The sequence below is a fragment of the Panulirus ornatus genome, chromosome 41, assembly GCF_036320965.1.
Source record: "Panulirus ornatus isolate Po-2019 chromosome 41, ASM3632096v1, whole genome shotgun sequence".
Lineage (NCBI taxonomy): Eukaryota > Metazoa > Arthropoda > Malacostraca > Decapoda > Palinuridae > Panulirus > Panulirus ornatus.
In genome coordinates this window covers 7,927,854-7,954,656 of record NC_092264.1, presented here as the reverse complement: position 1 = coordinate 7,954,656, position 26,803 = coordinate 7,927,854, and the positions used below count along the sequence as shown (strand labels likewise).

Here is a 26,803-nt window from a genome sequence, read left to right as displayed (position 1 = left end):
TGCCTTGCTTCAATCCACTGACAGCACGTCAACCCCGGTATACCACATGACTCCAATTCACTCTATTTCTTGCCCTCCTTTCACCCTCCTGCATGTTCAGGCCCCGATCACACAAAATCTTTTTCACTCCATCTTTCCACCTCCAATTTGGTCTCCCTCTTCTCCTCGTTCCCTCCACCTCCGACACATATATCCTCTTGGTCAATCTCTCCTCACTCATTCTCTCCATGTGCCCAAACCATTTCAAAACACCCTCTTCTGCTCTCTCAACCACGCTCTTTCTATTTCCACACATCTCTCTTACCCTTACGTTACTTACTCGATCAAACCACCTCACACCACACATTGTCCTCAAACATCTCATTTCCAGCACATCCATCCTCCTGCGCACATCTCTATCCATAGCCCACGCCTCGCAACCATACAACATTGTTGGAACCACTATTCCCTCAAACATACCCATTTTTGCTTTCCGAGATAATGTTCTCGACTTCCACACATTTTTCAAGGCTCCCAAAATTTTCGCCCCCTCCCCCACCCTATGATCCACTTCCGCTTCCATGGTTCCATCCGCTGACAGATCCACTCCCAGATATCTAAAACACTTCACTTCCTCCAGTTTTTCTCCATTCAAACTCACCTCCCAATTGACTTGACCCTCACCCCTACTGTACCTAATAACCTTGCTCTTATTCACATTTACTCTCAACTTTCTTCTTCCACACACTTTACCAAACTCAGTCACACACACACACACACACATATATTTCTTTACACAACGATATATCACGAGAAATCATTACCAATGAACAAAAGGAACTCATTTCACCAAGTCAACCATTCTGAAAACACAAACCATCTAATGTCGGTGTAATTGGGATGGAAAAATATAAAATATGAATGTTTGAGTGTTTTGAAAAGTTACGGGTCCTGGTCTGTAAATACGGGTTTTAATGGCTTGGTTTGTAAATAGTAAATATAGCTGGCAATCATCATTTAACCACTTGAGCACGACGGTGTGATACTTAGGTATCATGGTCTCACCTTGACCTTTAAGGGTGAAGGTCAAAGGCCAATCATTTTCCTTTAGAATCGCACCGTCCTGCTCAAGGATAGTTCCGTCGTGCTAAAGTAAAGGTCTTGCCGTCGTGGTCATGGGATCGATCTCATTGACCTTTAGATTATCGTCTTCGAGATCGACTTTATTACACAGAGGGTCTCCGTCAGGCACGGACCATTGCATTACTGACGACCTGCTCTCGACCTTCTTGTACCCTTCTCAGTTGCCTCTCGTTTTGAAAGGATGAACCCTGTATGTTTATATGAGCTCCCCCATCCCCTGCTGCTGCTGATGATGATGATGCTTGCTAGTTTGCTTGCTTGCTTGGTCTGGAGGTATTATCATTATCTCCCTATTGCATATACCTTGCGGGACGTTAGCTACTGTTTGCGTCTTGCTGGTTGCAACCTCCGTCTAGCCAGCTGTAACTTGCACCTTCTTAGCTACAGCTTACTTCTTGATAGCCATACGACTTGTGTCATACTGACAACTTGCTTCTTGCTGGCTACTTTCTGCGTCCTGCTGGCTCCGTCTCGTGTTTTATTAGCTCCAACATGAGTCCTGTCAGCCACAACCTGCGTGGGCTAACCACAACCTGTTTGTCTTACAGCAACAACCACCTTCCCTGGAACCACATGGGGCGTCCAATTATTCGCAACTTGTACTTTACTGGCTACAGCCTACAACACGCTGACTGCAAACGGCTACAACCTGCAACACGTTCACTACAAACTACGTTCTGTGACACACACACACACACACACACACACACACACACACACACACACAAACAACCTGCTTAATACAATGGTCCTTCAAAATGTGCACGTTCATGACTCTTTTCTAACTGGCCGACCCCACGCTATTCCCAGCCGTTGGCGTGTCAGTTACCATCACCCCCTGCTGTATGGTCATTTATTTCGCGTGATTATGCGCAGTATTGCCCCTCAAGAAAAGACATGAGATTGGATGAAACAATGTGAATTTCTATATATAGTTTCACCAGAATTTATGATGGTCAGTGAATTACAGATTTCTTGAAGCCTTTCGAAAATTATTACCATCAGACCAGACTCGCTCGATTCATGCGCTAGCCACACATAACTGGAAGATGTATTTTGATTGTTTCCCAGAATCTATATTATTTAGACAGTACTCGTGTAGAAACACATTGAACGTCTTTAGGCATCCTATAAAAGCTTTGAGTGCTGAAGGGCCCAACTGTATGGTCGGCTGTTTTAGAATCGATAGTAAGCTGCCAGTGCCGTAGTTAAGATGTACTGATGACATGTATGGGTACTGTGCATCTTGCGGGCCGTGATTCGTGATGGAGAATTGCATGACGTGTTCAAATTCAGGTGACCTCCATTCGTGTTTCGTGTCACGGAGGAGGAGTCTTGTACCCTCAGGCACAGCTGATGGGGTTGGGTTTGTTGTGTATTGCCTTCGGTAGTGACCATGGGAGGAAGTGTGGTACCCCTGTAGTGACCATGGGAGCAAGTGTGGTACCCCTTTAGTAACTCTGGAAGGGTGTGTGTGGTACCTCTGGTAGTGACCATGGGAGGGTGCGTGGTATCTGTGTAGTAGGGTGTTCTACTTTGTGTATCTCTGGTATTCATTAAAGGTTGAGTTATTTTGCTTATATAAATACAGTACACTCGTAATTGTTTAATGTAAACTGTGCGCGTATTTTTGTAAAACTTGTGGATGGTTCTGTGTCCTCACTATATCCCAGAAAGCTTCCATCCCAGGTCGAACATGTGGTTCCTGGTCGACAGTAGTTCGTGCCAAAGGCTATATGAGACAAGACATTTACTTATGAAGACCGGGTACTGTAATATTACAGTCTCTCTCTCTCTCTCTCTCTCTCTCTCTCTCTCTCTCTCTCTCTCTCTCTCTCTCTCTCTCTCTCTCTCTCTCTACTATTATTATTATAATTATTTAGAAGCTATACCTACACACAAGCAGGAGCTAACAAGGTTCCTGACAGCAGTAATGATTACCATAGGCAGAGGTAAAACGCAGTCGTACCTCGGACCGTTACAGCTGAAACACGCGATGACACCCATTTTAGCAACACGTTAGAATGCCTTTCACCCGGGCAACAACCCTCGACCCTCCGCACAGCACCAGGGTACTAACGCGCGTCAGTACTAACGCTGTAGAAGCTGTGACGCAAGTGACATTATTGACAGTACAGAAGTTGTGACCCGAGCGACCTTATTGATGGTACAGAAGTGGTGACCCAATTGTTGGTATTGATAGAAGATTTATAACTCAAACGACATTACTGAAAGTAGAGAAGTTGTGGCCCAAGGGTTGTTACTGATGGCACAAAAATTGATCTAAGAAAAATGCTGAAGATGTAGAAATTGCGGCCCAGACTTTAGAGGCTTTGAAATCCCAATTATCTAGGAAGACGAGTTGTTGTACATTGTTGACCAATGAATTTGTATATTCGAGTCTTGATAAAGTAACAATGAAGGGAATATTTACTCTTACTGGCTTTATGGATGATGAATAGAAGGGTTGCGGGTGGGAGGTTGTGGAGAGATTTTTTTTCTTTTTCGTCTAATGTTTCGCACAGTCTCCGGTTTTATTCGTTAATAGCATATTGCTGATTATTGACGGATCATTTGTGCGTTGCGTGAGACTTTTTCCCTCTTGAGGAATTTATATGAAAAGTTACACCAAAGTTACTGAAAAAGTTATATGAGAGATATAATCATTACCAAGTCATTTTATTATTATTATTTTTCTGCTCATTCATACTGAGAATTTTTCTTAATGGGGTGGTTAGAGAAAAAGAAGAAGAGGTGGGACAGGGAAGGAAAAGATAGTTCGAAATGGATGAGGAGACAAGGGTGTACAGGTGTATGGGGTAATTTTTTTTTGATGCATGTGGCCAATTTTCTGTAATCGTGTTATTAGTTTATTTATATAACCCCGGTCTGACTTGGGGTGTGTATGTATTCGTGTTGTATCTTGTTTTTGACATCTCTCTCTCTCTCTCTCTCTCTCTCTCTCTCTCTCTCTCTCTCTCTCTCTCTCTCTCTCTCTCTCTCTCTCCACTACTGAAAGAGAGAAAAGACGTGAAGTACGTACATTGTGATAGATGGGAAAGTTAAATGGAACATGCCAAGTGAAGACACAATAAAAACTTATACCATCATTTACTTTCCACGGTTTTATGTGTTTATACATCAGTATCCTCCCTCCATTAATCCCACCTCTAAATGTATCCTCTCATTGTATCTTATCTGTGTCCTTCCGTAAAAAGTAGTGATAATTGGGTGGTCTTATCGTGCACGACTGCTGGTAGATAAGAATGATAAGACACATTAACACACCACCCGATGCTACCCCTTGACTCATATCGGTCAGTGTCTGATGGTGGTGGTTGTATGGTGATGATGTGGTGGTGGTGGTGTTGTACGTCGGTGGCTCTGGCCTACTTCCTGGTCGGTGTTAACGGCCGCATGACGTCTGTAGAGGACGATGATCCGTACTCGAACCTGGTTGTAAAGGTGGGACTCGAACTGGAAGATTGTAACATCGTCTTGACCAATACTATGGTACGAATTTTACAGTGATCCATTTTGTTGAGTTACAATCATTTATAATACAACTCCAGGACCTGACCAATACTATGGTACGAATTTTACAGTGATCCATTTTGGTGAGTTACAGTCATTTATAATACAACTCCAGGACCCCCTGTATGAGGCCTCAGCAGCTTGAAGGCTACGCCCCTACCAGAAGCAATGTTGGACTCTCGGAGAGACAAGCTCCTCAACGAGACTTGACTCCTATTCGTCCATTGAAAATATGGCCCCGTCGAAGGTGACTTTTCACTCGTGGTATAACTGCATCCAGTTGGAGTCCTGTAGCGCCTCGAGTATACTTATGTATGAAGACAGTTTATACATAATCAGAAACTAGTGTGTATACGTGGTATTCACATAAGAAATCTAGTAAGAGACTTCAGCGTAATTTCTCGTAAAGTTGCTTGTAATTGCAGAAAACAGTAGGAATATTGTTGAGAGAAGGAAGTATTTACTGTGGCAGAATATTTGCTATCTCATGTTAGCCGCCATAAGTGGTACTTGAACCGCTTCCCGATAGTACAGTCGTGTTACATTTTGCTTTTCATTTGAGAACGTTGTTGACGTTTACCACTCTTTAGGCCTTATAGGACGGATTGTTACAGCCGTGCCCATGTCATGAGCCTTGTCATCGTAGTGTCTGAACATAGCAGCGTAAGTGATAAGCTCTGCACGCTATACCTCTGATCACGATGGCATTATTATTCATTATCGACGGTATGACCTTCGAGCACAACGGCATCACCAATTAGCACGGCTAACGGCCTTTGAGTACAAAGATTACGACCGTAGAGAATGATGACCTGGCATTTAACTCAACGCTCAAGGGTCATCGTCATACCTGAGTCGCGATGTCGTTCTCAAGGGTCGAATTGTCGTGTTCAAGGGTAGTACCGTCGTTCTCTTTGACGTAAACCAGCTTTCTATCTTAGCGAACACGATATCAAGCGTAACACAGCTGATAAGGTGATTATTGAAGTCTTCGAACGGGAATATCTCTGTTGTGTTTCGTTAAAGGATGACAATGTACCATCTCCCTTTACCATCAGATTGTGTACGTATCATCCTTTAAGGATATCCGTAGGTAGTGAGGTCGCAAATTGTACGCGGGGCCCTTAACAGTCGCCTCTTGTGTAAATATCCTATCTTTTAATCTTTGTGACCTCTACATGCCATCACTGACGCAGTGGCGGTACCGTTTAGCGAATGAAGTGATGTGAGGTCTGGCCAATATCTTGTTCCTTTGGCTAATTTACAACGAAATGATAAAATCTCACATGGAATATTGATTGGAAAACAGAAAGTCAATCGTTTCACTTCACAGAAATTAGATAAGAAGTGAGTCTCAGGGTGGGGGGAAGGGGCGAACGTTCTTGGAGCGTTGAAGAATGTGTGGAAGGCGAGAACGTTATCTTGGAAAGCAAAAAGGGATATTTTTGAAGGAATAGTGGTTCCAACAATGTTGTATGGTTGCGAGGCGTGGGCTATGGATAGGGTTGTGCGCAGGAGGGTGGATGTGCTGGAAATGAGATGTTTGAGGACAATATGTGGTTTGAGGTGGTTTGATCGAGTAAGTAATGTAAGGGTAAGAGAGTTGTGTGGAAATAAGAGAGAGCAGAAGAGGGTGTTTTGAAATGGTTTGGTCACATGGAGAGAATGAATGAGGAAAGATTGACCAAGAGGATGTATGTATCAGAGGTGGAGGGAACGAGGAAAAGTGGGAGACCAAATTGGAGGTGGAAAGATGGAGTGGAAAAGATTTTGAGTGATCGGGGCCTGAACATGCAGGAGGGTGAAAGGCGTGCAAGGAATAGAGTGAATTAGAATGATGTGGTATACCGGGGTCGACGTGCTGTCAATGGATTGAACCAGGGCATGTGAAGCGTCTGGGGTAATCCATGGAAAGCTGTGTAGGTATGTATATTTGCGTGTGTGGACGTATGTATATACATGTGTATGGGGGTGGGTTGGGCCATTTCTTTCGTCTGTTTCCTTGCGCTACCTCGCAAACGCGGGAGACAGCGACAAAGCAAAAAAATATATATATATATATATATATATATATATATATATATATATATATATATATATATATATATATATATATATATAGATTAGACGACGCTAGATTCTATTCTGCAAAGAACTTGCCCCAATTTTCTCTGGATCTCAAAAATGTTATCACTGGCCTTATCATGAGATACTAGATGAACGGGAGTGTGTGTGTACTTGACATACCGGGTGCTGCTAACCCTAGTGCGTTTGCTTTGCTGGTTAATCAGTTCTAAGCTCTCATATGTGACCCGTGTCGTTTACTATGATCGTGTTGATTTGTGTACTCTCGGTCCATCCCCTTATTTCATAAACAAAATTTGCTAATAGATGCACGATTTCATGCCCGTTATATGTGTGAAAGTCTGAGTTGATTTGTTATCAAAGAGCTACCACAAACAAAAGTAGTTTTTTTTTAGATACAAATTTCCTTATTTACGTCGCTGGTTATGCATTCAAGCAACATAAGGGATATCATGGAAGCTAACTAGACATAGCCCAACCTAATCTGGATAAACCTGGTCTATATTCAGCTTAGTTACGTTGTTATATTAAGTAATGGTAGATGAAGTAAGATTTCTTAGTTGCCTTACATTTGGTAAGGATTCTTCAAATTCATCCTTTTTTTTTTTATTACTCATTCCATATGTTTTTTGTGAAAGCATTACACACGGAGGTTTAAGACCAGTGAATTATAGATTTCAAGAATATGCGGGTTTTATAGTAAAAGTTTATTTGCCAAGTTATCCTATTTAGCAAATTTGAATATTGAGTCAGCATCTCTCTTTCTTTCTTCTTGTCCCAGCCAAATTTAGCCGTAGATACTTATAGGTAGGTACAGTCTCTCTCTCTCTCTCTCTCTCTCTCTCTCTCTCTCTCTCTCTCTCTCTATCTATCTCTCTCTCTCTCTATATATATATATATATATATATATATCAGGTGGTAAGAAGATGCCACAGTCTTTAACTTAAGGAAACGCGAAAGTCTGACATCTTCCTTTGTCTCGTAGGAGATCCTGCAGAAGGCGTCAGAGGCGCTACAGAACGCTTCGCATGGTCTGCTGGCCTTCTCCGGGGTCACGGTCGTGGTGCCGAAATTACTTGCCACTTCGTGCGGTCTGGTAAGTCGTTCCTCTTGTCCGTGCTACTGTCCATACTAGAGGAGACTTCGCTCCATAGGAAGCTTCGAGGATGCTCGGCTCTTTGACTGTCCTTTTGGGGACGTTCCCCTGGACCCAAATCCTCTTCCGAATGAGTGAATAATCCTTATCAAGTCTTATTCTTAACTAAGTCTGTTAAAAGACTTTTTCAGAATCATGCATGACTGGTAGATCACTTGTGTTCTCTCTGTACAGTACTTTAATGTGAGTCACTTGGAACACAGATTACCGTATGGTCTCTTAGGTGAGTGACTGATGAATGGCTAGGCCTACTGTAACCGTACTGGGTAAGAGCAAGAATATATTAGTCAATTATATTACTTTTTGTTGATGTGATTTCATGGCGTCCACAGCCCACTGAAGTCCCGGAGGTGGTGAAGATGCCTGAGGCCCACCTCATCCTGGCCAATGACCATCCAGTTTTTGGGGACCAACCCTGGACTCTACAGAGCCAGGGCTGTGGTAGGGCGGGAGACCTCTTGTATATGCCATATACCTTCCTCAGAAACAGCAGCTCCTCCTTCGCACTGAGAGGTAAGTCCATCTCTCCCATTTAGACATGTTTACTAACGTTAATCTCTGTCAGATATGTTTCTCAGCATCTCTGTCAGTTAGAGGTGTATCTAGCTAGCTAAACATTCACTAGAGTCGATGATCTCTTTTTGCTACAGTAAATATTGTGTAATGGAGTTAGAATGTTCAAATGCTTCAATGAGTGACAATAGAATGTACTCTTATTCTCTTACTGTCTCCCTGTTCCGCTGACGTCGTAATACATTCCTCTTCTCTGTAGGTTTTTCCCTCGTCAGAATGATTCCTTTACATCCATCCCACAGCTTCGGAGGCCCATGATCAGTGAGGTGTTGGTCGTGTCTCGCAAATGATCTTTTGATTTTCTTTTTTCTCATCTGGCACTAAGCTACCTGCAGTGTCTTATGCAATAATTCGAAATCCAAAGAATAAGACAAAGAACATTGTGTATGTAAATAACAGCCAGGAAGGTATGTTTAATAATGACTCATAACAAAATAACTGCAGTATAATGTGATCAAGGTTTGGTCCACCCTCTCAGATGTTACATATCATTCAGAATGAAGAGGTCTTACCAGTTTCCACTTTCACCAGATGTTTCAGCTTCATTTTCGAATGTCTATCCCCAGCTGAAAGTATTTCAGTGCTTTAGATATTGATTGGTTATTCCTTCTTAGCTAACCAGTATTCTGTTTAGGAAAAAATTGCTTTTGACGGTAATAAAAACCATTCATACTGCTAAATCAATTATCCTCCCTATAATGTTCACAGTTAACTCTCAGTGAAATGCAGATGCCTTATGATTAGGCATAACCATAATCGTCACAAACCAAAATTGATTTACAGTACTTAATCAACCTGTGACGTATGCCACACTTTTATTTTTATTGTATGCAGATGTAAATGCCTTCGTAAAGTCATTCAATCTAAACTGATACACACACACACACACACACACACACACACACACACACACACACACACAGATACACACACAAAGTTAGTGTGGAGTGATGTAGATGAAGGCGTTAACTAAGCAATCACTAATGATCTTGATATTTACCATCTGGTCTCTATCTTTCCTCTTGTCACCCCGACTGGCTTATGTGGACATGGCTGCTGTGTGTGTGGGCGTGGTGGTGGGCAATAGGCAACAGGGTGATACACGAGTGGGCCAAGTTTCGGTGGGGAGTCTTCGAGGAGTATGGGCTGAAGGGCGACCCAGTGTTCCCTCCGGCGTACTCCAGGATTGCTGCTTACCCGAGCACCACTGGCGGCTGGCTACCGAACTTTTGCGCCAACGCTGACTTGAACGGCAGATTCAAGTGCGTGAGACATTGGACTCAAGTAATCCTTACATTTTTTTTTATATTAGATAGTTAAATAGATCATTGTATGACAGTAAAGACGGCCTCAACTAGGATGTCTTCCTGTCTTCGATAAGATTAACTTGCAAGTAAACAACGATTGACAGTTTTCTCCCTGTTTCCTGCTATTATCTTTACAGTAATTGTAACTAAAGTGAATCAGTCGTCCAGCTATTCATCGTTTAGGGTGGTAGTCCATCGAGGTGCAGTGAAACTACTTTGTTTATCTCAAAAGAAATTTCTCGTTGGTAGCGTTTTTTGATGTACCACATAAAGACTGAGTTTGACAAATGTAATCCAATTATACAGACCATTGGATCATTGTGGTGACGCTTGCTCTATGGCTTAAACTTTCATAGCCACGAAATCACTATCTTGTTTGACTAGATATCTCATTTCCTTAAGAAGAGATACCATATTCTTTGCGTTGTCTCTTCTAATATTTTCTCTCAGTCTTAGACGTTTTTATGCTTCTGTTGCGTCACGTAACCAGTGAAGCAGTGATGCAATTTTTCCCTAACCTTGGGTCTGATGCTGAAGTGTTCCGCAGGGAGCCGTGCCACCCCCCAGACTGTAGTTTTGAGCTGGAAAGGGAGCAGAGTGCCACCTCGTCCCTCCTCGCCCTGCCCAATCTTGTTTCCGTAAGTCTGACGTCTCGGATGACCTCATGAGATGGACCTGAGCGCCATTATCTGATGCCAGTCTCCATGTTCAACAAAACGCAGGCAGATATCTACTCTCACTCTGTCTCTTCTTTTCTTCAACTGTAACACTTGGCAATTCTTTCCTTTATTCTAAAATCCTTGAGTATGTCAGCACGATCCTTAGGTACATTGGCGTGACCTTTGACCTCATCCTTAAGAGTAAGATCAAAGGCCAATCCATCATGCTCAAGGATCGAGCCGCCGTGCTGGTAGGCTTGATATTACTAAACCCCAGAATCTCGCCGTACCATATGCGAATATGAATATTGAATGCCAAATGTGAGACAAAATTACCATATTGATGATGGATGCAACACCCTGTTGACCTGGCCTTCTGCTCCTCCGTCAGGTGACCGACTTCTGTGACGCCGACAGTCACCAGTTCTTGACGCCGACGAAGCAGAATGCCCAGTGCCGTGGCAGGAGTGTCATGGAGATTCTGAAGAATCACTTGGACTTCCAGCGATCGCCAGTGATGTACAGTATATTATTATTCATTGTTTCAGTACTAAGTTATGTTGCCTTGTAGCAATTGCATTGTTTACCTGAGTTTCTCCAGGTTCATATATGTGTTAGGTGGTGGGATATGCATTTATTTATCTGTATCTATAAACTCCAATGTTTAGGGATACAAGGAAAGGAACAGACGTCGCAAAGGCCTATCCTTGAATCGTCAACGGCCAGATAATAATCATAACTGTATCGACACTTCGAGTCCTTTATGATATAGCTATTCACGTGAGGAGCCTCCTATCGAGAGCAGAAACCGAAGCAATATCTAAGGACTAGGGAGAGAGAACTAAGAGCACAGTGCATTGAAAGTAGAGCAAGTTTTGAGGTCAGATTGGGAAAGTCGGTAAGTTGGGCTACTCTAGATTCAAGTTTCCAGTAGGCTTGGAGAACTAGAGCTTCCTCGGGTGTAGGAACAGTATTCCATAAAAAGACGAATCATTCCTTTGTATACGTCTCACATGTCTTACAAATCTCTCATTGAATATGTCAAAGAAGTGGCTGGTAAAGGAATTTTTTTTAGTAACAGTTGCTGTTGTTGTAAAAACAAATGATGATATTAATGATAATAGAATGATAATGATAATAGTCCCGATGGCTGACTTTCAGGAGACAAACATAATATACCCTCACGTCATGGTTCATAAATTTCCCTCGACAGCTTTTGTGTATGTGATCTGTGTTGCAGACCTGGTGATCCCACGTGGAGCGGCGACGCCTTCGACATGACCTATGTCACCTACAACCCTGAGGCAGCGGGGACCTACGTCCTCCTGATGGAGGCAACGAGCTTTATGAGCAACAATAAATGCATAGTCAGTCCTCTCCTCCATTGCTTGATGTGATTTTTTTTTTGCCAATCTAGTGATTACCACTTTCTTCCAGTATTATTTCTTTCATACTTTTTCGTCGTTTTCTGCGTCAGCGAGGTACAAGCACACATAAACACACCCGCATGCATGCTGGCCTTGCCAAAGGGAAAAATCCTGTCTTGGGTTAAGAAAGTTTAAAGATATGGGATTCTCTAGAGTAGATTTCTCTCCTCTCTCTGTACCATGAAGAAATTTTGGAGAGGTAAACTCATACAGATAGACGGACACAGAGACCAGATACACACGCCTAATTTGTCATAATATTTTTCTCCTTAATGACAGTCTTTAATCACTGTATGAAAATCCCATTTGTTAGCCCCCGACAAATGAAAAATTTTAGTGCATGATGTACAAGGCAAGGAAAGAAGACTAAAAGAAATTGGTTCAGTATATTTTGGCCTGTAGGTCATTGTTGGTCAACTTCAGATACATGTTAGGTTATATACTGTAACAGACTATATATTTATATTTATTTCTATATTCATATTTACCTTTAAGTTTAACAGAAATCCTGATAACGGTTTTATATCTGTCTAATAATCGGATCGAGAAGATGAAAGGCTTTTGACTTGAGATTAGGTTGAAATATAACTGTATCCCTAATGTACCTTCGTTCTTATATTACAGTCCAATTAATCCGATTAAGTTAATCAAGATAATCCTTAAATCGAGCTTACATAATTACCGGACGTTTATTTGAGGTGTTGGATTGCAAGTGGAGAATAAACACAAACTTTATCTTACAAACTGTTTCTCTTAGGGTTAGAACATTATCACAAATGCTCTGCAGGAGTCACCTAGCGACATCTACTCTCCTCGACAGGAGAGATGGGACCTCCTGAGGGCGACGGTGAAGCAGTGGGTGATGGAGGACATCCTTACCAACTCCAATCTGGGCATCGTTACGTTTACAAGTACTCCTTCGCTCCGGCAGCCGCTGACCACTGTTAGCACCGTATCCCGGCCAACTCTGGCCGACGCCTTGCCGTTTTCGCCAAGTTCTTCGTCAAGCCAGAACGTCGTTAACGCTCTTAATTACGTGAAGAACTATTTGGTAGGCAAGGGGAGAACCCCTCTTTGAGCAATCATATAACTTTTAGAAAATTCTTTAGATGATATGCACTTAAACAACACAGCGTGACACAATAAGGTACAACGGAACAGGGATGGCAAATGTGAAGTTTCTCTCACCTGTGAGTGCAAGTGACGTATGATTTACATAACTCAATTAATAAGACTCTCATACTCATTACTCTTGCTTCCTCTGCTGAACTTGACACTGGAAACTCGACGAGTTGAGCTTGTTGGAAGAGATTGACAAGAAACAGTCTTGTTATGGAGAGGAATTGCTGTTGGTATAGGAATTTAGAATATCCGTACGAATCGATATAGTATAGAAAAGTATAGTGTTTGGTTGGAAGTGCATAGCCTCAAGTCTAAGTTTGAGACTGACCATAGAGGAACTTTTTGAATTAAGGCAGACTTTTGTAGGGAAGGGAAGAGAAACCTGTGGGATTCAAGAGATTAATATGATTTTTTGAAATATAACGCTACAGGTGATTTTTTGAAATATAAACACTACAGTTGCGAATTGAGTGATTGTCTTTCTCACGATATATTAAAAACAAATTGCTTTGGCTACTTTCTGACTATGCTCACTGAATGAATAAATGAACTGACAGGGTAAGCAGTGAGCAGGCAACAGAAAAATGGAACATGCATAATGATAGAATAGACGAAATAGGAATAAATACAGTAAAAAAAGCTTATATGTGGAACAGAACAAATATCGGTCCATTTGATAGCTATAAAGGAATAAATGAGACACCAAAGTAGTTTGAAATTATAATAGCGTGTATGACTGGATGGAAACGAATAATGAAATACATATAGGTAGAGACTAAAAGGACAGTATTGTGGGATGTACACTTGAAGGATAGTGTACTGGATAGTGTTATGAGGAAAGTATGGCGGTATCTCTAAGATGTGGGGGACACTGAGGGTGTAAAGGCGAACGAGCGGGGATCAGAAGTAAAACACTTTGATGAAAAGACTAAAGGTAATGATCGGAAGTTGGAATGAGATTACAGAGTTGATATTTATGGAAAGTGTATATGGTACTTAGAGTTAAAAAGATGCTAGGTGATGACGGGGTGCCTAATTAATGAGGGAAATCTTTTTATTTTCGATATAGTACAACAGTCAGACGATAACAGGGTCATCTGTTCGTGATAATCTGGGGGAACTTTGCCAAGAGGTGAGAACTAAGTAGAACGTTTCACTTTTTTTGTTTGTGGATGATTCGAGATGAGCAAAAAAAAAAAAAAAAAAAAATAGAGCCTTATGGAAAGGAATAGATTATTATCAAAGGACTTGTACAATGAAGTCTTCTGGAGCCAAGTAATGCAGGTATAGTTGAGGTGTAAAGGGAGATGTAATGTTTGTTATCCTTGTACTCTACAAAGACGTCTTTTAGTTCTTCTTTCTCGTAGCTATTGCAAGGCGGCACTATCATCCTGCTGGTGAACCCGGCCAGTTTGTCCAGCTCTGCCGAAGCCATGGTCACAGCTGCCGGACCCTGTGCGGTGTGGCCGATTCTGTTTCCCTTTACTTCCTCCGTTAACCAAGTTAACATCAATAGCTTCAGGGTAAGTCTTGGTATTTTGCTGTGCGATTCCTTGTACTACTAATATCTTTGATATCTTTAGAGAAGACTTGTTCTAGTTAATTCTCTTCTCCTCATAGCTTGGCTATGATTAATTCATTATTCCTGGGGATGGGGGAGAAACGATACTACCCATGTGTCTCCCATGTGTCTCATGATCCCCTATTCAAGACAAAATGGCCCGAAACCAAAGTCAATAGATCTCTTAACAGAAGCTATGAAGTTCAGAGAGTTCACCTCATTTTTCAGTCTGTGTTGAGACAGCAACAGAGGAGTGTTTCTTAATACGTGACCTCCCTCCTTTGTTCAGACACTGGCGTCCAGGACAGGGGGCCAAGTGCTGAAGGTGAACGATGAGACTTACTCGTTCGACAGCACCCGTCGTCAGTCCCTGAGGGTGCAACAGGATCTCACTCAGCACCTCCGAAGGATACAAGTGGAAACCCTGAAGCAAACCTCGCTCATTCCCAAAATCCAGGTCAGTTTGTATGACCAAGAAATGTATCCCCTGGAGCACGAGGGTACGACCTTCCAGCACGACGGCACGACCCCTGAGCACGACGGTGAGACTCCTGGGTATGATGGTTTGGTCCTTCATACCCACGGGTCGTGCTATCGTTCTCAAGGGCCTCCCATTCGTGCTCAGTGGCTGTACTGTCATGATCATTGGGTCAGGATATCTGTAGATACAGTACACCATTTTTTCTATGTAACCGAGCTTGAAGGACAAAGCCACCACCTCCAAAACTTTAATTTCCTGAGAGTTCTTTCGTTCCTGTTGACATTGATTGTAATGTGTGTGTGTGTGTGTGTGTGTGTGTGGGGGGGGGGGGGGGATTGCGTGCTTATTACCACAGTTGGTGTGATAATGCTTCTTATCACATGATACACTCTTTTTCCATGTATACACTTTTGCTACGTTATTGTCAAAATCAGAAAGTTTTCTAAACCACTCTTAGAGACTCGTAATAGCAGTATATTTAAAATTCCGTCTTAGATTAAGAAGGAGAAGCTGGACTGTGACCCATGCAACTTTACCCTATACGTCGGCGACAACGTTGACCTCACACAACCTGTGGCCCTCTTCTTCTACACCCACCAGGAACCGGCTTATGTCGTGGCCAACAACGACGTCCCTCTGATTACATACTCTGTCACTGATAAGGTCTTCACGGTGTCTCCTCGTAACCTAAAGGTAAGTCTCTCTCTCTCTCTCTCTCTCTCTCTCTCTCTCTCTCTCTCTCTCTCTCTCTCTCTCTCTCTCTCTCTCTCTCTCTGGGAATGAGTTACTACACAAACTAATCAACTTCTCATACATACAGACTATGGAACTTCTCATACGTACTTGAAATGTTTCCGATTCACTCGTTAACTTTCAAAGGTTCGCGATTACATGGTACTGATTCGAACTTCACGAACGGTATAGGTGTGAGCTTCAACAAAATTGAAATGGTACAAAGCATCTACTTTATTATGATGTATAACTGTCATTTGACAAGCAAAGTGTTTATGTGCTTAAATATAATTCAGTGACAGATTTTCCTTTTGAATATCTTTATCTTAATCCGGAAGGAGAATGTGATGACTAATATAGCTATTATCGAATCACGTAAAACTAAGTTTGGGATCACACCTTAATCTGTCTTCTGGAATCTAACATAAAGTAGGCTGTAAATAGCAGCCTCCCAGGGAAATTCCACCCTCCTGTCTTAAGTGTTAAAGTGATGGCGGGAACCATTGTAATACACCCTCCGTATCAGTGGGTTGTAGACAGCATCCTTCCAGGGAAGTACCACCCTCTTGACTTAGGAGTGTTGAAGTGTTGCCCGGAACCATTTTACGCCCTCCGTATCAGTATTAATAATCCTACTATTTGTTTCTCTCTGGACATCATATCCCTACATCCATCGTAAACTATTCTTTTCTTTTTGTTAACATTTCTTCACGAAGCTCTTCTCGTAATTTTTTTTTTCCTGTTTTTTCTTCTTCTCTCATTCAAGCACCGGCCTTTGTTTTATAAAGCAACGCTCCTCTAAGATTCTGATCGATTATTCTTCCAGGTCGGTAACAACAATATCTACGTCGGGTTTACCGTGAAGCTCGAGCCCCACTTGGTGGACGTGGTGGCCACGAAGGCGGACGATGGCCTTCAGGTGGAGCTTTGGTCCTCTCACGACTTCTCGTTCCTCCACTTGGACAAACCGGACGACCCCGTCAGCCTCTACGTCAGGGTGAGAGAGAGAGAGAGAGAGAGAGAGAGAGAGAGAGAGAGAGAGAGAGAGAGAGAGAGAGAGAGATTCTTGTCTAGGGTGTAGGGTCTGGCAGGGATTAGGGTGTTGTCTAAGGTCTTTTAAGGGATGTTGTCTTATGTAGGGGTCTGTAAGTTTGTGTTTAGAAGGCAGCTATTCCTCGGAGACGTTCGCTAATATTTCTTTTGAAGGTAATTATTCCCTAGAGATGGTCTCAAATATTTCTTTTGAAGGTAATTATTCCCTAGAGATGGTCTCAAATATTTCTTTTGAAGGTAATTATTCCCTAGAGATGGTCTCAAATATTTCTTTTGAAGGTAATTATTCCCTAGAGACGGTCGCTAATATTTCTTTTGATGGTCATTATTCCCAGAGACGGTCTCTAATATTTTTGTTGTACGTAATTACTCCCCCTAGAGACGTTTTCGTATAGTTCTTCAGATAATCATTCCTTAGAGACTTACCCTAATTGTTCACTCCGGTCTCACCAGGGGTCACTGTTTACATTCTTTTTTTAGTAGTCGCATGAAGCAGAAAGATATATAGATATCAAAACACATAACTTATAGATGCGATTTAGTCACTTTTTAGATTAATTTGGCATAGCACTCTAAATTGATACGCCTTTCAGATCAGAATGATAGACAGAACTACTTAATACTTTATCAGGTCAGTATTATGTCTTTGTGGGCGAGAATGTTAGAATTACTTCATTTAATAAGTTTTTGAGTCTCTTATCTTAAGGTTATTTAAATAAGTTTTTCAGGTCAGTATGGTATGATTAATGCGTTTCCAAAATCAGCTTGACAAGACTCACTTTATCCAGTCACGTAAAAGAGAGCCTTTGAAATATGTATATGTAAGAATTAATTGATCAGTCTTTCCAAGGCTGTAGTAAATTCTCGAATGGAACGACATAGAATGTGTTTACAAGGGCATCATGGAATTCACGTTATGCACGTGTTGGTGTGTTGACAGGTGAGTAAATCTGAGCGGCCAGTGGTGGGGGCTGAGGTCACGGTGGGCATTCAAGGTGAAGTCTCGACGTTTGACCTTCGCCTCAAGGATAACGGAGGAGGAAGTGAGTTCTTCGCCCACTCAGTCAGCAATGTAGTACATCAATGTATTCTGTATTACAGTGCAGTTCGCGTCAGTGTGTTGTCTCATCGTTTCTCTGTTTCTTCGAGATACTACAATCACTTATGATTATATATATATATATATATATATATATATATATATATATATATATATATATATATATATATATATATATATATATATATATTATCCCTGGGGATAGGGGAGAAATAATACTTCCCACGTATTCCCTGCGTGTCGTAGAAGGCGACTAAAAGGGGAGGGAGCGGGTGGCTGGAAATCCTCCCCTCTCGTTTTTTTTTTAATTTTCAAAAAGAAGGAACAGAGAAGGGGGCCAGGTGAGGATTTTCCCTCTAAGGCCCAGTCCTCTGTTCTTAACGCTACCTCGCAAATGCGGGAAATGGCGAATCGTATGAAGAAAAAAAAAAAAAAAAAAAATATATATATATATATATATATATATCTATATATATATATATATATATATATATATATATATATATATATATATATATATATATGTATATATTATTGTTATTATTATTATTATTATTATTATTATTATTATTATTATTATTATTATTATCATTATTATTATACTTTGTCACTGGCTCTCGCGTTAGCGAGGTAGCGCAAGGAAACAGACGAAAGGATCGCCCAACCCACCCACATACACATGCATATACATACACATCCACACACGCACATATACATACCTATACATTTCAAAGTATATATATATATATATATATATATATATATATATATATATATATATATATATATATATATATATATATATATATACACACATGTGCATAATTCATACTTGCTGCCTTCATTCATTCGCGTCTCCACCACGCCACACATGAAATGACAACCCCCTCCCCCCACATGCGCGCGAGGTAGCGCTAGGAAAAGACAACAAAGGCCATAGTCGTTCACAATCAGTCTAGCTGTCATGTATAATGCACCGAAACCACAGCTTCCTTTACACATCCAGGCCCCACAAAACTTTCCATGGTTTACCCCAGACGTTTCACATGCCCTGGTTCAATCCATTGACAGCAAGTCGACCCCGGTATACCACATCGTTCCAATTCACTCTATTCCTTGCACGCCTTTCACCCTCCTGCATGTTCAGACCCCGATCGCTCAAAATCTTTTTCACTCCATCCTTCCACCCACAATTTGGTCTCCCACTTCTCTTCGTTCCCTCCACCTCTGACACATATATCCTCTTTGTCAATCTTTCCTCACTCATTCTCTCCATGTGACCAAACCATTTCAAAACACCCTTCTCTGCTCTCTCAACCACACTCTTTTTATTACCACGCATCTCTTACCCATTCATTACTTACTCGATCAAACCACCTCACACCACATATTGTCCTCAAACATCTCGTTTCCAACACCTCCACCCTCCTCTGCACAACTCTATCTATAGCCCACGCCTCACAACCATATAAACATTGTTGGAACCACTATTCCTTCAAACATACCCATTTTTGCTTTCCGAGATAATGTTCTCGCCTTTCACATATTTCTCAACGCTCCCAGAACTTTCGCCCCCTGCCAACCCTGTGACTCATTTCCGCTTCCATGGTTCCATCCGCTGCCAAATCCACTCCCAGATATCTGAAACACTTCACTTCCTCCAGTTTTTCTCCATTCAAACTTACCTCCCAATTGACTTCTTCCTCAACCCTACTGTACCTCGTAACCTTGCTCTTATTCACATTTACTCTCAGCTTTCTTCTTTCACTCACTACCAAACTCAGTCACCAGTTTCTGCAGTTTCTCACTCGAATCAGCTACCAGCGCTGTATCATCAGCGAACAACAACTGACTCACTTCCCAAGTCCTCTCATCCACAACAGACTGCATACTTGTCCCTTTCTTCAAAACTCTTGCATTCACCTCCCTAACAACCCCATCCATAAACAAATTAAACAACTATGGAGACATCACGCACCCCTGCCGTAAACCGACATTCACTGGGAACCAGTAACTTTCCTTGCTTCCTACACGTATACATGCCTTACATCCTGGAAAAAACTTTTCACTGCTTCTAGCAACTTGCCTCCCACACGATATATTCTTAATACCTTCCACAAAGCATCTCTATCAACTCTCTCATGCCTTCTCCAGATCCATAAATGCTACATACAAATCCATTTGCTTTTCTAAGTATTTCTCGCTTACATTCTTCAAAGCAAACACCTGATCCACACATCCTCTACCACTTCTGAAACCACACTGCTCTTCCCCAATCTGATGCTCTGTACATTTCAATCCATGTTCCTTAGGGCATAACGTATTTGCAGTTCACAGTTTACTGATGATGAGTTTGAGAAGATATATTCTATTGGATCTAAGTTAAAGTACCCTAGATCTTTCAATGATAAATCCCTTAAGTTAGCAAAGAAATAATTTTTTAGAGTTGAACCCAAGCCTCTCATTGACACCAAGAATCTTTTAAGTTCTCCCTTTTGATAATAGTTTTACTTTACTTCCCATGTTGCTTAAATTCTTTAATGTAAATACTGCCTTCAGGAACAATAATACTATAAAGAATATCTTAATCAGGGATTCACCAGAAAATTCTCCTGGGTGCATCTATAAAGTGCCATGTAGAAATTGTAATAAGTTTTATGTTGGGCAGACTGGTAAGGATCTTTCTGTTAGACTTAAGCAACATAAATATAGTATAAGAACAGGACAAGAATCAAATGCTTTGTTTAATCACGGTAAAAACTATGATCATTGTATTGACTTAAGTAATGCCTTCTCAGTTATTAACTCTAACTCCAGTACCACTAGAAATATAATTGAATCTTTTATTATTGAATACACAAAGAATTATAACCTTAGAATTAGTGAAGGTCTATACAAATTGGGTAGCTTTATTGTTGGTAGAATTTGTAAACAGTTCCCCTTCTTAACCACATAATAAGTTTGTGATATGCTCGTTGTCTGCCTTGGACAATCACGTTGTTTACCAAATGGCGTCTCTTCGTTGTATATCAGCTGACTGATATTTCTTGTGTCTCCCCTGATGATGTGATTATTACACGAAAGTGCACTTGGAAACTTATCGTGTTTCACTTTCCTCTTGGACTCATAGGAATAAACTTGATCACGCGCAAAATTGTGGTCTTTCACATAACGTGTACACTTGTGTCTTCTTTGTAGGTCCGGACGTGACGGGAGGTGACGGCGTGTACTCCCGGTACTGGGTCTTCGCACCTGGAAACGTCGACGCTTGTACCCTGATGATCAAGGTCCGGGGAACATCTTCGTCCGAAGTGGTAGGATATACCACCAGCACCCCTAACACAGGTTAATGTCACGTACGCATCGCTTTAGCGAGTAAGCGAAGGCTCATACAGGCCAGATCTTGGTCGCTCCTTCAACCGTTTTATCTTTTGCTCTGTAAGATGTCATACTTCCGTTGGCTGACACGTGTGCTTGCAGATAATTGTATTTGCTGACAAATCTGTCCGTGGACAGTTTTCTTCACTTACAGTTTTGGTCACAGTCAATTGTTCACTGACCATTTTATTTGTTTTTCGCTGACAGCATTTTCATATCTAGGATTAAAGAAATATTGATGCTTTTTGAATGATATATTTACCTAACCTGATGTACTGATCTGACTACATGCATTGACCTGACCCTGTGAACTGATTGGACTTAATTTGACTCACTGTTGACATTGACCTGATCTAACGTATTGATTGTTACCTCAGGTGTGGTGTGTTGTGGGAGTTCCATCCGTGGTGACCATCTGCCGAGAGAAATCTTTACCTCCAACATCCAATACTTGGTGAGTTTTTCTCTGTGTTTCTGCATCATTCACGGTGTGGTGTCATCCATACGCTACGCTGCACTGTATAGACTACGTCTAACACTGTATCACAGTGTGAAGACTATGTCCAACACAGCGGTACACTGTGTAGACTACTTCCAACACTAGGTCCCCTGTGTAGACTACGTCCAACACTGCGGTACACTGTGTAGACCACGTTCAACACTGGGTTACACTGTGTAGACAAACTACTTCCAACACTGGATACTTTGTGTAGACTTCGTCCAACACTGCGGTACACCGTGTAGACTTTGTTTAATACTGCGGCACACTGTGTATATTACGTCCAGCACTGCGCTACACTGTGTAAACTACGTCACTGCGCTCTAAGAAAACGTGTTGTTGACACCAGTATGCTATACTTATAGCATGTGACTTCGCTGCTGTGTTAATTCAGTCTGATTATTATTTTATGTGTAAGAGGAGGGACATTTTCACTCGTGTTGCTTCGTCTGTACCTGATGTTTACACACGCAAATATACACACTCCAGCTCCTATAAGCTACACATTGATGGACCAACCGTAACTGTGAAGACGAAGCCTGGGTTTGATGTGAACCGGCTAGCCACTCCGGGACCCGAACCCGGGCATGTATGACGGCAAGTGGCAGCACTAATCAGTGTAGTACAAAAGTATCTCATTACGCTTTGTAGTTACGTGAGAACGCAGTCGCACATTTTGTGTGTGTGTGTGCGTGTGTGTGTGTGTGTGTGTGTGTGTAGTGGGGGGGGGGGGGGGTGGCTACGTTAGTACGCTGTCGTAATCTTAAAGTTGATTAGGTTTATAACTAGATCGTATGTCTGTGCAAGTGTTGCTCTCAGTATGAACAATCCTCATTTTGTTAACATCCATTATTCTTGTTCTATTGCTGTACTTGTCCGGGAAAAAACTGTGGCTCACTTCGGTGTATTTGGCAAAGGAAATTGAAAGAAGTTTTTTCTGAGATCAGTTTGTTCTGAAAATCAAATTATATATGATGATGATGAATTAAATTTTTTCTTGATGTATTGATCCAATTAGTTTATCAAACTTGAGCCAACAGAACTGGAAATTATGTCCAGTTAGCTGCTTGATGTTTAAAAGAACAACTTCTATCAGGCGACTCAGGCGGTGGTGCTGAGCGAAGCAGGTCAACTGGATGTGTTCCCACCGGCTCGGGTCACTGACCTATATTGTGTCCCCTACGACGGCAAAGTCATCCTAAGTTTCACGGCGCCTGGGGACGACCTGGACTATGGTTATGGTAAGTCGGTGGTCCTTGTTATCTTTTTAGGTATAGTTAAGAGAGTCTTTCAGAAGCCACCTTCTCGACTCCATAGGTGATATGGTTTCAATGTATGTAAAAGAAGATAGAGAATTATCGCGAGCAGTAGGGGAGTAATGATCTTCCGGCGAGCAATAGGGAAGTAATTATCTTCTCGCGAGTATTGTGTCAGTTTACTAGACGTAGTTATGACTTGTTTTTACCCTAACATGCATGATATTCCTACATTTATGTTTCTGATGTTGCGGTGACTAGGAATGATAATAATGTTAACCCTTTGTCCGCAGCTCTCGAGTACTGGGTCCTTTGGGCTCACCAGAGCCGTGAGTGGAAGGTCGTGCAGAACACGACCTACTCCGTCGTGGAAGGAGGGTCCGTCGCAGTGGTAGAGTTCGCGCCTCCCATATGTGACCGGCAGTTGTATTATCTGGTGCGGGCGCGCGACACACTCCTGCAGGAGAGTGCAGACTCCAATGTTGCCGCCGTCACCGTCTCTTGTGACGTCGTCCCGTCGCATCCTCCTCCTACAGAGCCACCAGATTTCCCCTGTTCGCGCGTGGGTGCTATTTGGGGAGCGTTCTTCGGTGGGCTCGCGGCGGGTCTCATTATTGTCGCTTCTGGTTATTTCTTTTATTTTAAGTATTATAAGCGATCGACGACGCCAAAACCCAGATCACCTCAGTTCGGCCACACAAACGTCACATTCTCCCCAGGGAGTCCACCGGACTCGTCCAGTGCCCACAGTTTAGCTGACATTAAAATTATTAGAAAAGTGGATGAACCAAGGACGACGACGCCCGTAGCCATAACGGCTTTCAATCGCGTTCGCAGTGAGAGACAGCTGCCTGTACCGCCGCCATCAAGCGACGCCACACCAGAGGATTATTATGAAAATTCTGCCGACGATGATGAATTCACTTTCGAAGGGGAGTATGAAGAACCCAACGTGACTGATGAATCCTTACAGAAGTCAGAAGCCTTGTACATAAACGCTTAGGTAATTAATTTGCGTCGCTGACCTAAAGTTGAGATTCTTCAGCTCGTGTGTGTATTGTGTGGGTTTGTAATTCTAAAGATATGATTATCTGGTTATGCATACGGTGAAGGAGACGTGCGTATATATATATATATATATATATATATATATATATATATATATATATATATATATATATATATATATATTATCCCTGGGGATAGGGGAGAAAGAATACTTCCCGCGTATTCCCTGCGTGTCGTAGAAGGCGACTAAAAGGGAAGGGAGCGGGGGGCTGGAAATCCTCCCCTCTCTTTTTTTTTAATTTTCCAAAAGAAGGGACAGAGAAGGGGGCCAGGTGAGGATATTCCCTCAAAGGTCCAGTCCTCTGTTCTTAACGCTACCTCGCTAATGCGGGAAATGGCGAATAGTATGAAAGAAAGAAAAAGATATATATATATATATATATATATATATATATATATATATATATATATATATATATATATATATATATATATATATATATTTTTTTTTTTTTTGCCGCTGTCTCCCGCGTTTGCGAGGTAGCGCAAGGAAACAGACGAAAGAAATGGCCCAACCAACCCCCATACACAAGTATATACATACGTCCACACACGCAAATATACATACCTACATGGTTTACCCCAGACGCTTCACATGCCCTGATTCAATCCACTGACAGAACGTCAACCCCGGTATACCACATCGATCCTATTCACTCTATTCCTTGCCCTCCTTTCACCTTCCTGCATGTTCAGGCCCCGATCACACAAAATCTTTTTCACTCCATCTTTCCACCTCCAATTTGGTCTCCCACTTCTCCTCGTTCCCTCCACCTCCGACACATATATCCTCTTGGTCAATCTTTCCTCACTCATTCTCTCCATGTGCCCAAACCATTTCAAAACACCCTCTTCTGCTCTCTCAACCACGCTCTTTTTATTTCCACACAACTCTCTTACCCTTACGTTACTTACTCGATCAAACCACCTCACACCACACATTGTCCTCAAACATCTCATTTCCAGCGCATCCATCCTCCTGCGCACAACTCTATCCATAGCCCACGCCTCGCAACCATACAACATTGTTGGAACCACTATTCCTTCAAACATACCCATTTTTGCTTTCCGAGATAATGTTCTCGACTTCCACACATTCTTCAAGGCTCCCAGGATTTTCGCCCCCTCCCCCACTCTATGATCCACTTCCGCTTCCATGGTTCCATCCGCTGCCAGATCCACTCCCAGATATCTAAAACACTTTACTTCCTCCAGTTTTTCTCCATTCAAACTTACCTCCCAATTGACTTGACCCTCAACCCTACTGTACCTAATTACCTTGCTCTTATTCACATTTACTCTTAACTTTCTTCTTTCACACACTTTACCAAACTCAGTCACCAGCTTCTGCAGTTTCTCACATGAATCAGCCACCAGCGCTGTATCATCAGCGAACAACAACTGACTCACTTCCCAAGCTCTCTCATCCCCAACAGACTTCATACTTGCCCCTCTTTCCAAAGCTCTTGCATTCACCTCCCTAACATATATAGATATATATATATATATATATATATATATATATATATATATATATATATATATATATATATATATATATATATATATGTATAAAAAACTTTTCACTGCTTCTAACAACTTGCCTCCCACACCATATATTCTTAATACCTTCCACAGAGCATCTCTATCAACTCTATCATATGCCTTCTCCAGATCCATAAATGCTACATACAAATCCATTTGCTTTTCTAAGTATTTCTCACATACATTCTTCAAAGCAAACACCTGATCCACACATCCTCTACCACTTCTGAAACCACACTGCTCTTCCCCAATCTGATGCTCTGTACATGCCTTCACCCTCTCAATCAATACCCTCCCATATAATTTACCAGGAATACTCAACAAACTTATACCTCTGTAATTTGAGCACTCACTCTTATCCCCTTTGCCTTTGTACAATGGCATTATGCACGCATTCCGCTAATCCTCAGGCACCTCACCATGAGTCATACATACATTAAATAACCTTACCAACCAGTCAATAATACAGTCACCCCCTTTTTTAATAAATTCCACTGCAATACCATCCAAACCTGCTGCCTTGCCGGCTTTCATGTTCCGCAAAGCTTTTACTATCTCTTCTCTGTTTACCAAATCATTTTCCCTAACCCTCTCACTTTGCACACCACCTCGACCAAAACACCCTATATCTGCCATGTGTACGTGTACGCATGTGTACGTGTAGGAAGAGAGGAAAGTGATTGGTTCTCATTGAATGTAGGTTTGCGGCAGGGGTGTGTGATGTCTCCATGGTTGTTTAATTTGTTTATGGATGGGGTTGTTAGGGAGGTGAATGCAAGAGCTTTGGAAAGAGGGGCAAGTATGGAGTCTGTTGGGGTTGAGAGAGCTTGGGAAGTGAGTCAGTTGTTGTTCACGGATGATACAGCGCTGCTGATTCATGTGAGAAACTGCAGAAGCTGGTTACTGAGTTTGGTAAAGTGTGTGAAAGAAGAAAGTTAAGAGTAAATGTGAATAAGAGCAAGGTTATTAGGTACAGTAGGGTTGAGGGTCAAGTCAATTGGGAGGTAAGTTTGAATGGAGAAAAACTGGAGGAAGTAAAGTGTTTTAGATATTTGGGAGTGGATCTGGCAGCGGATGGAACCATGGAAGCGGAAGTGGATCATAGGGTGGGGGAAGGGGCGAAAATCCTGGAAGCCTTGAAGAATGTGTGGAAGTCGAGAACATTATCTCGGAAAGCAAAAATGG

General features: G+C 41.9%; 1 protein-coding gene across 2 annotated transcripts; it reads left to right on the top strand.

The window, feature by feature from the left end:
- Window positions 1-4,433: 4,433 nt before the first annotated feature.
- Window positions 4,434-24,498, top strand: LOC139761652 (calcium-activated chloride channel regulator 1-like). 2 transcript variants are annotated; one of them, XM_071685964.1, is made up of 17 exons: window positions 4,434-4,635; window positions 7,727-7,837; window positions 8,230-8,410; window positions 9,558-9,732; window positions 10,325-10,415; window positions 10,828-10,955; window positions 11,677-11,803; window positions 12,684-12,914; window positions 14,353-14,508; window positions 14,836-15,003; window positions 15,628-15,720; window positions 16,586-16,756; window positions 17,753-17,855; window positions 21,071-21,217; window positions 21,628-21,704; window positions 22,846-22,990; window positions 23,299-24,498. In XM_071685964.1, exons 1-17 carry the CDS (start codon window positions 4,465-4,467, stop codon window positions 24,006-24,008), a joined length of 2,985 nt encoding a protein of 994 aa, XP_071542065.1. In that variant the 5' UTR covers window positions 4,434-4,464; the 3' UTR covers window positions 24,009-24,498. The 2 variants fall into 2 exon arrangements, with proteins under 2 accessions (XP_071542065.1, XP_071542064.1); XM_071685963.1 differs by having other exon boundaries at window positions 4,435-4,635; window positions 15,523-15,720.
- The last annotated feature ends 2,305 nt before the right edge of the window (window positions 24,499-26,803 follow it).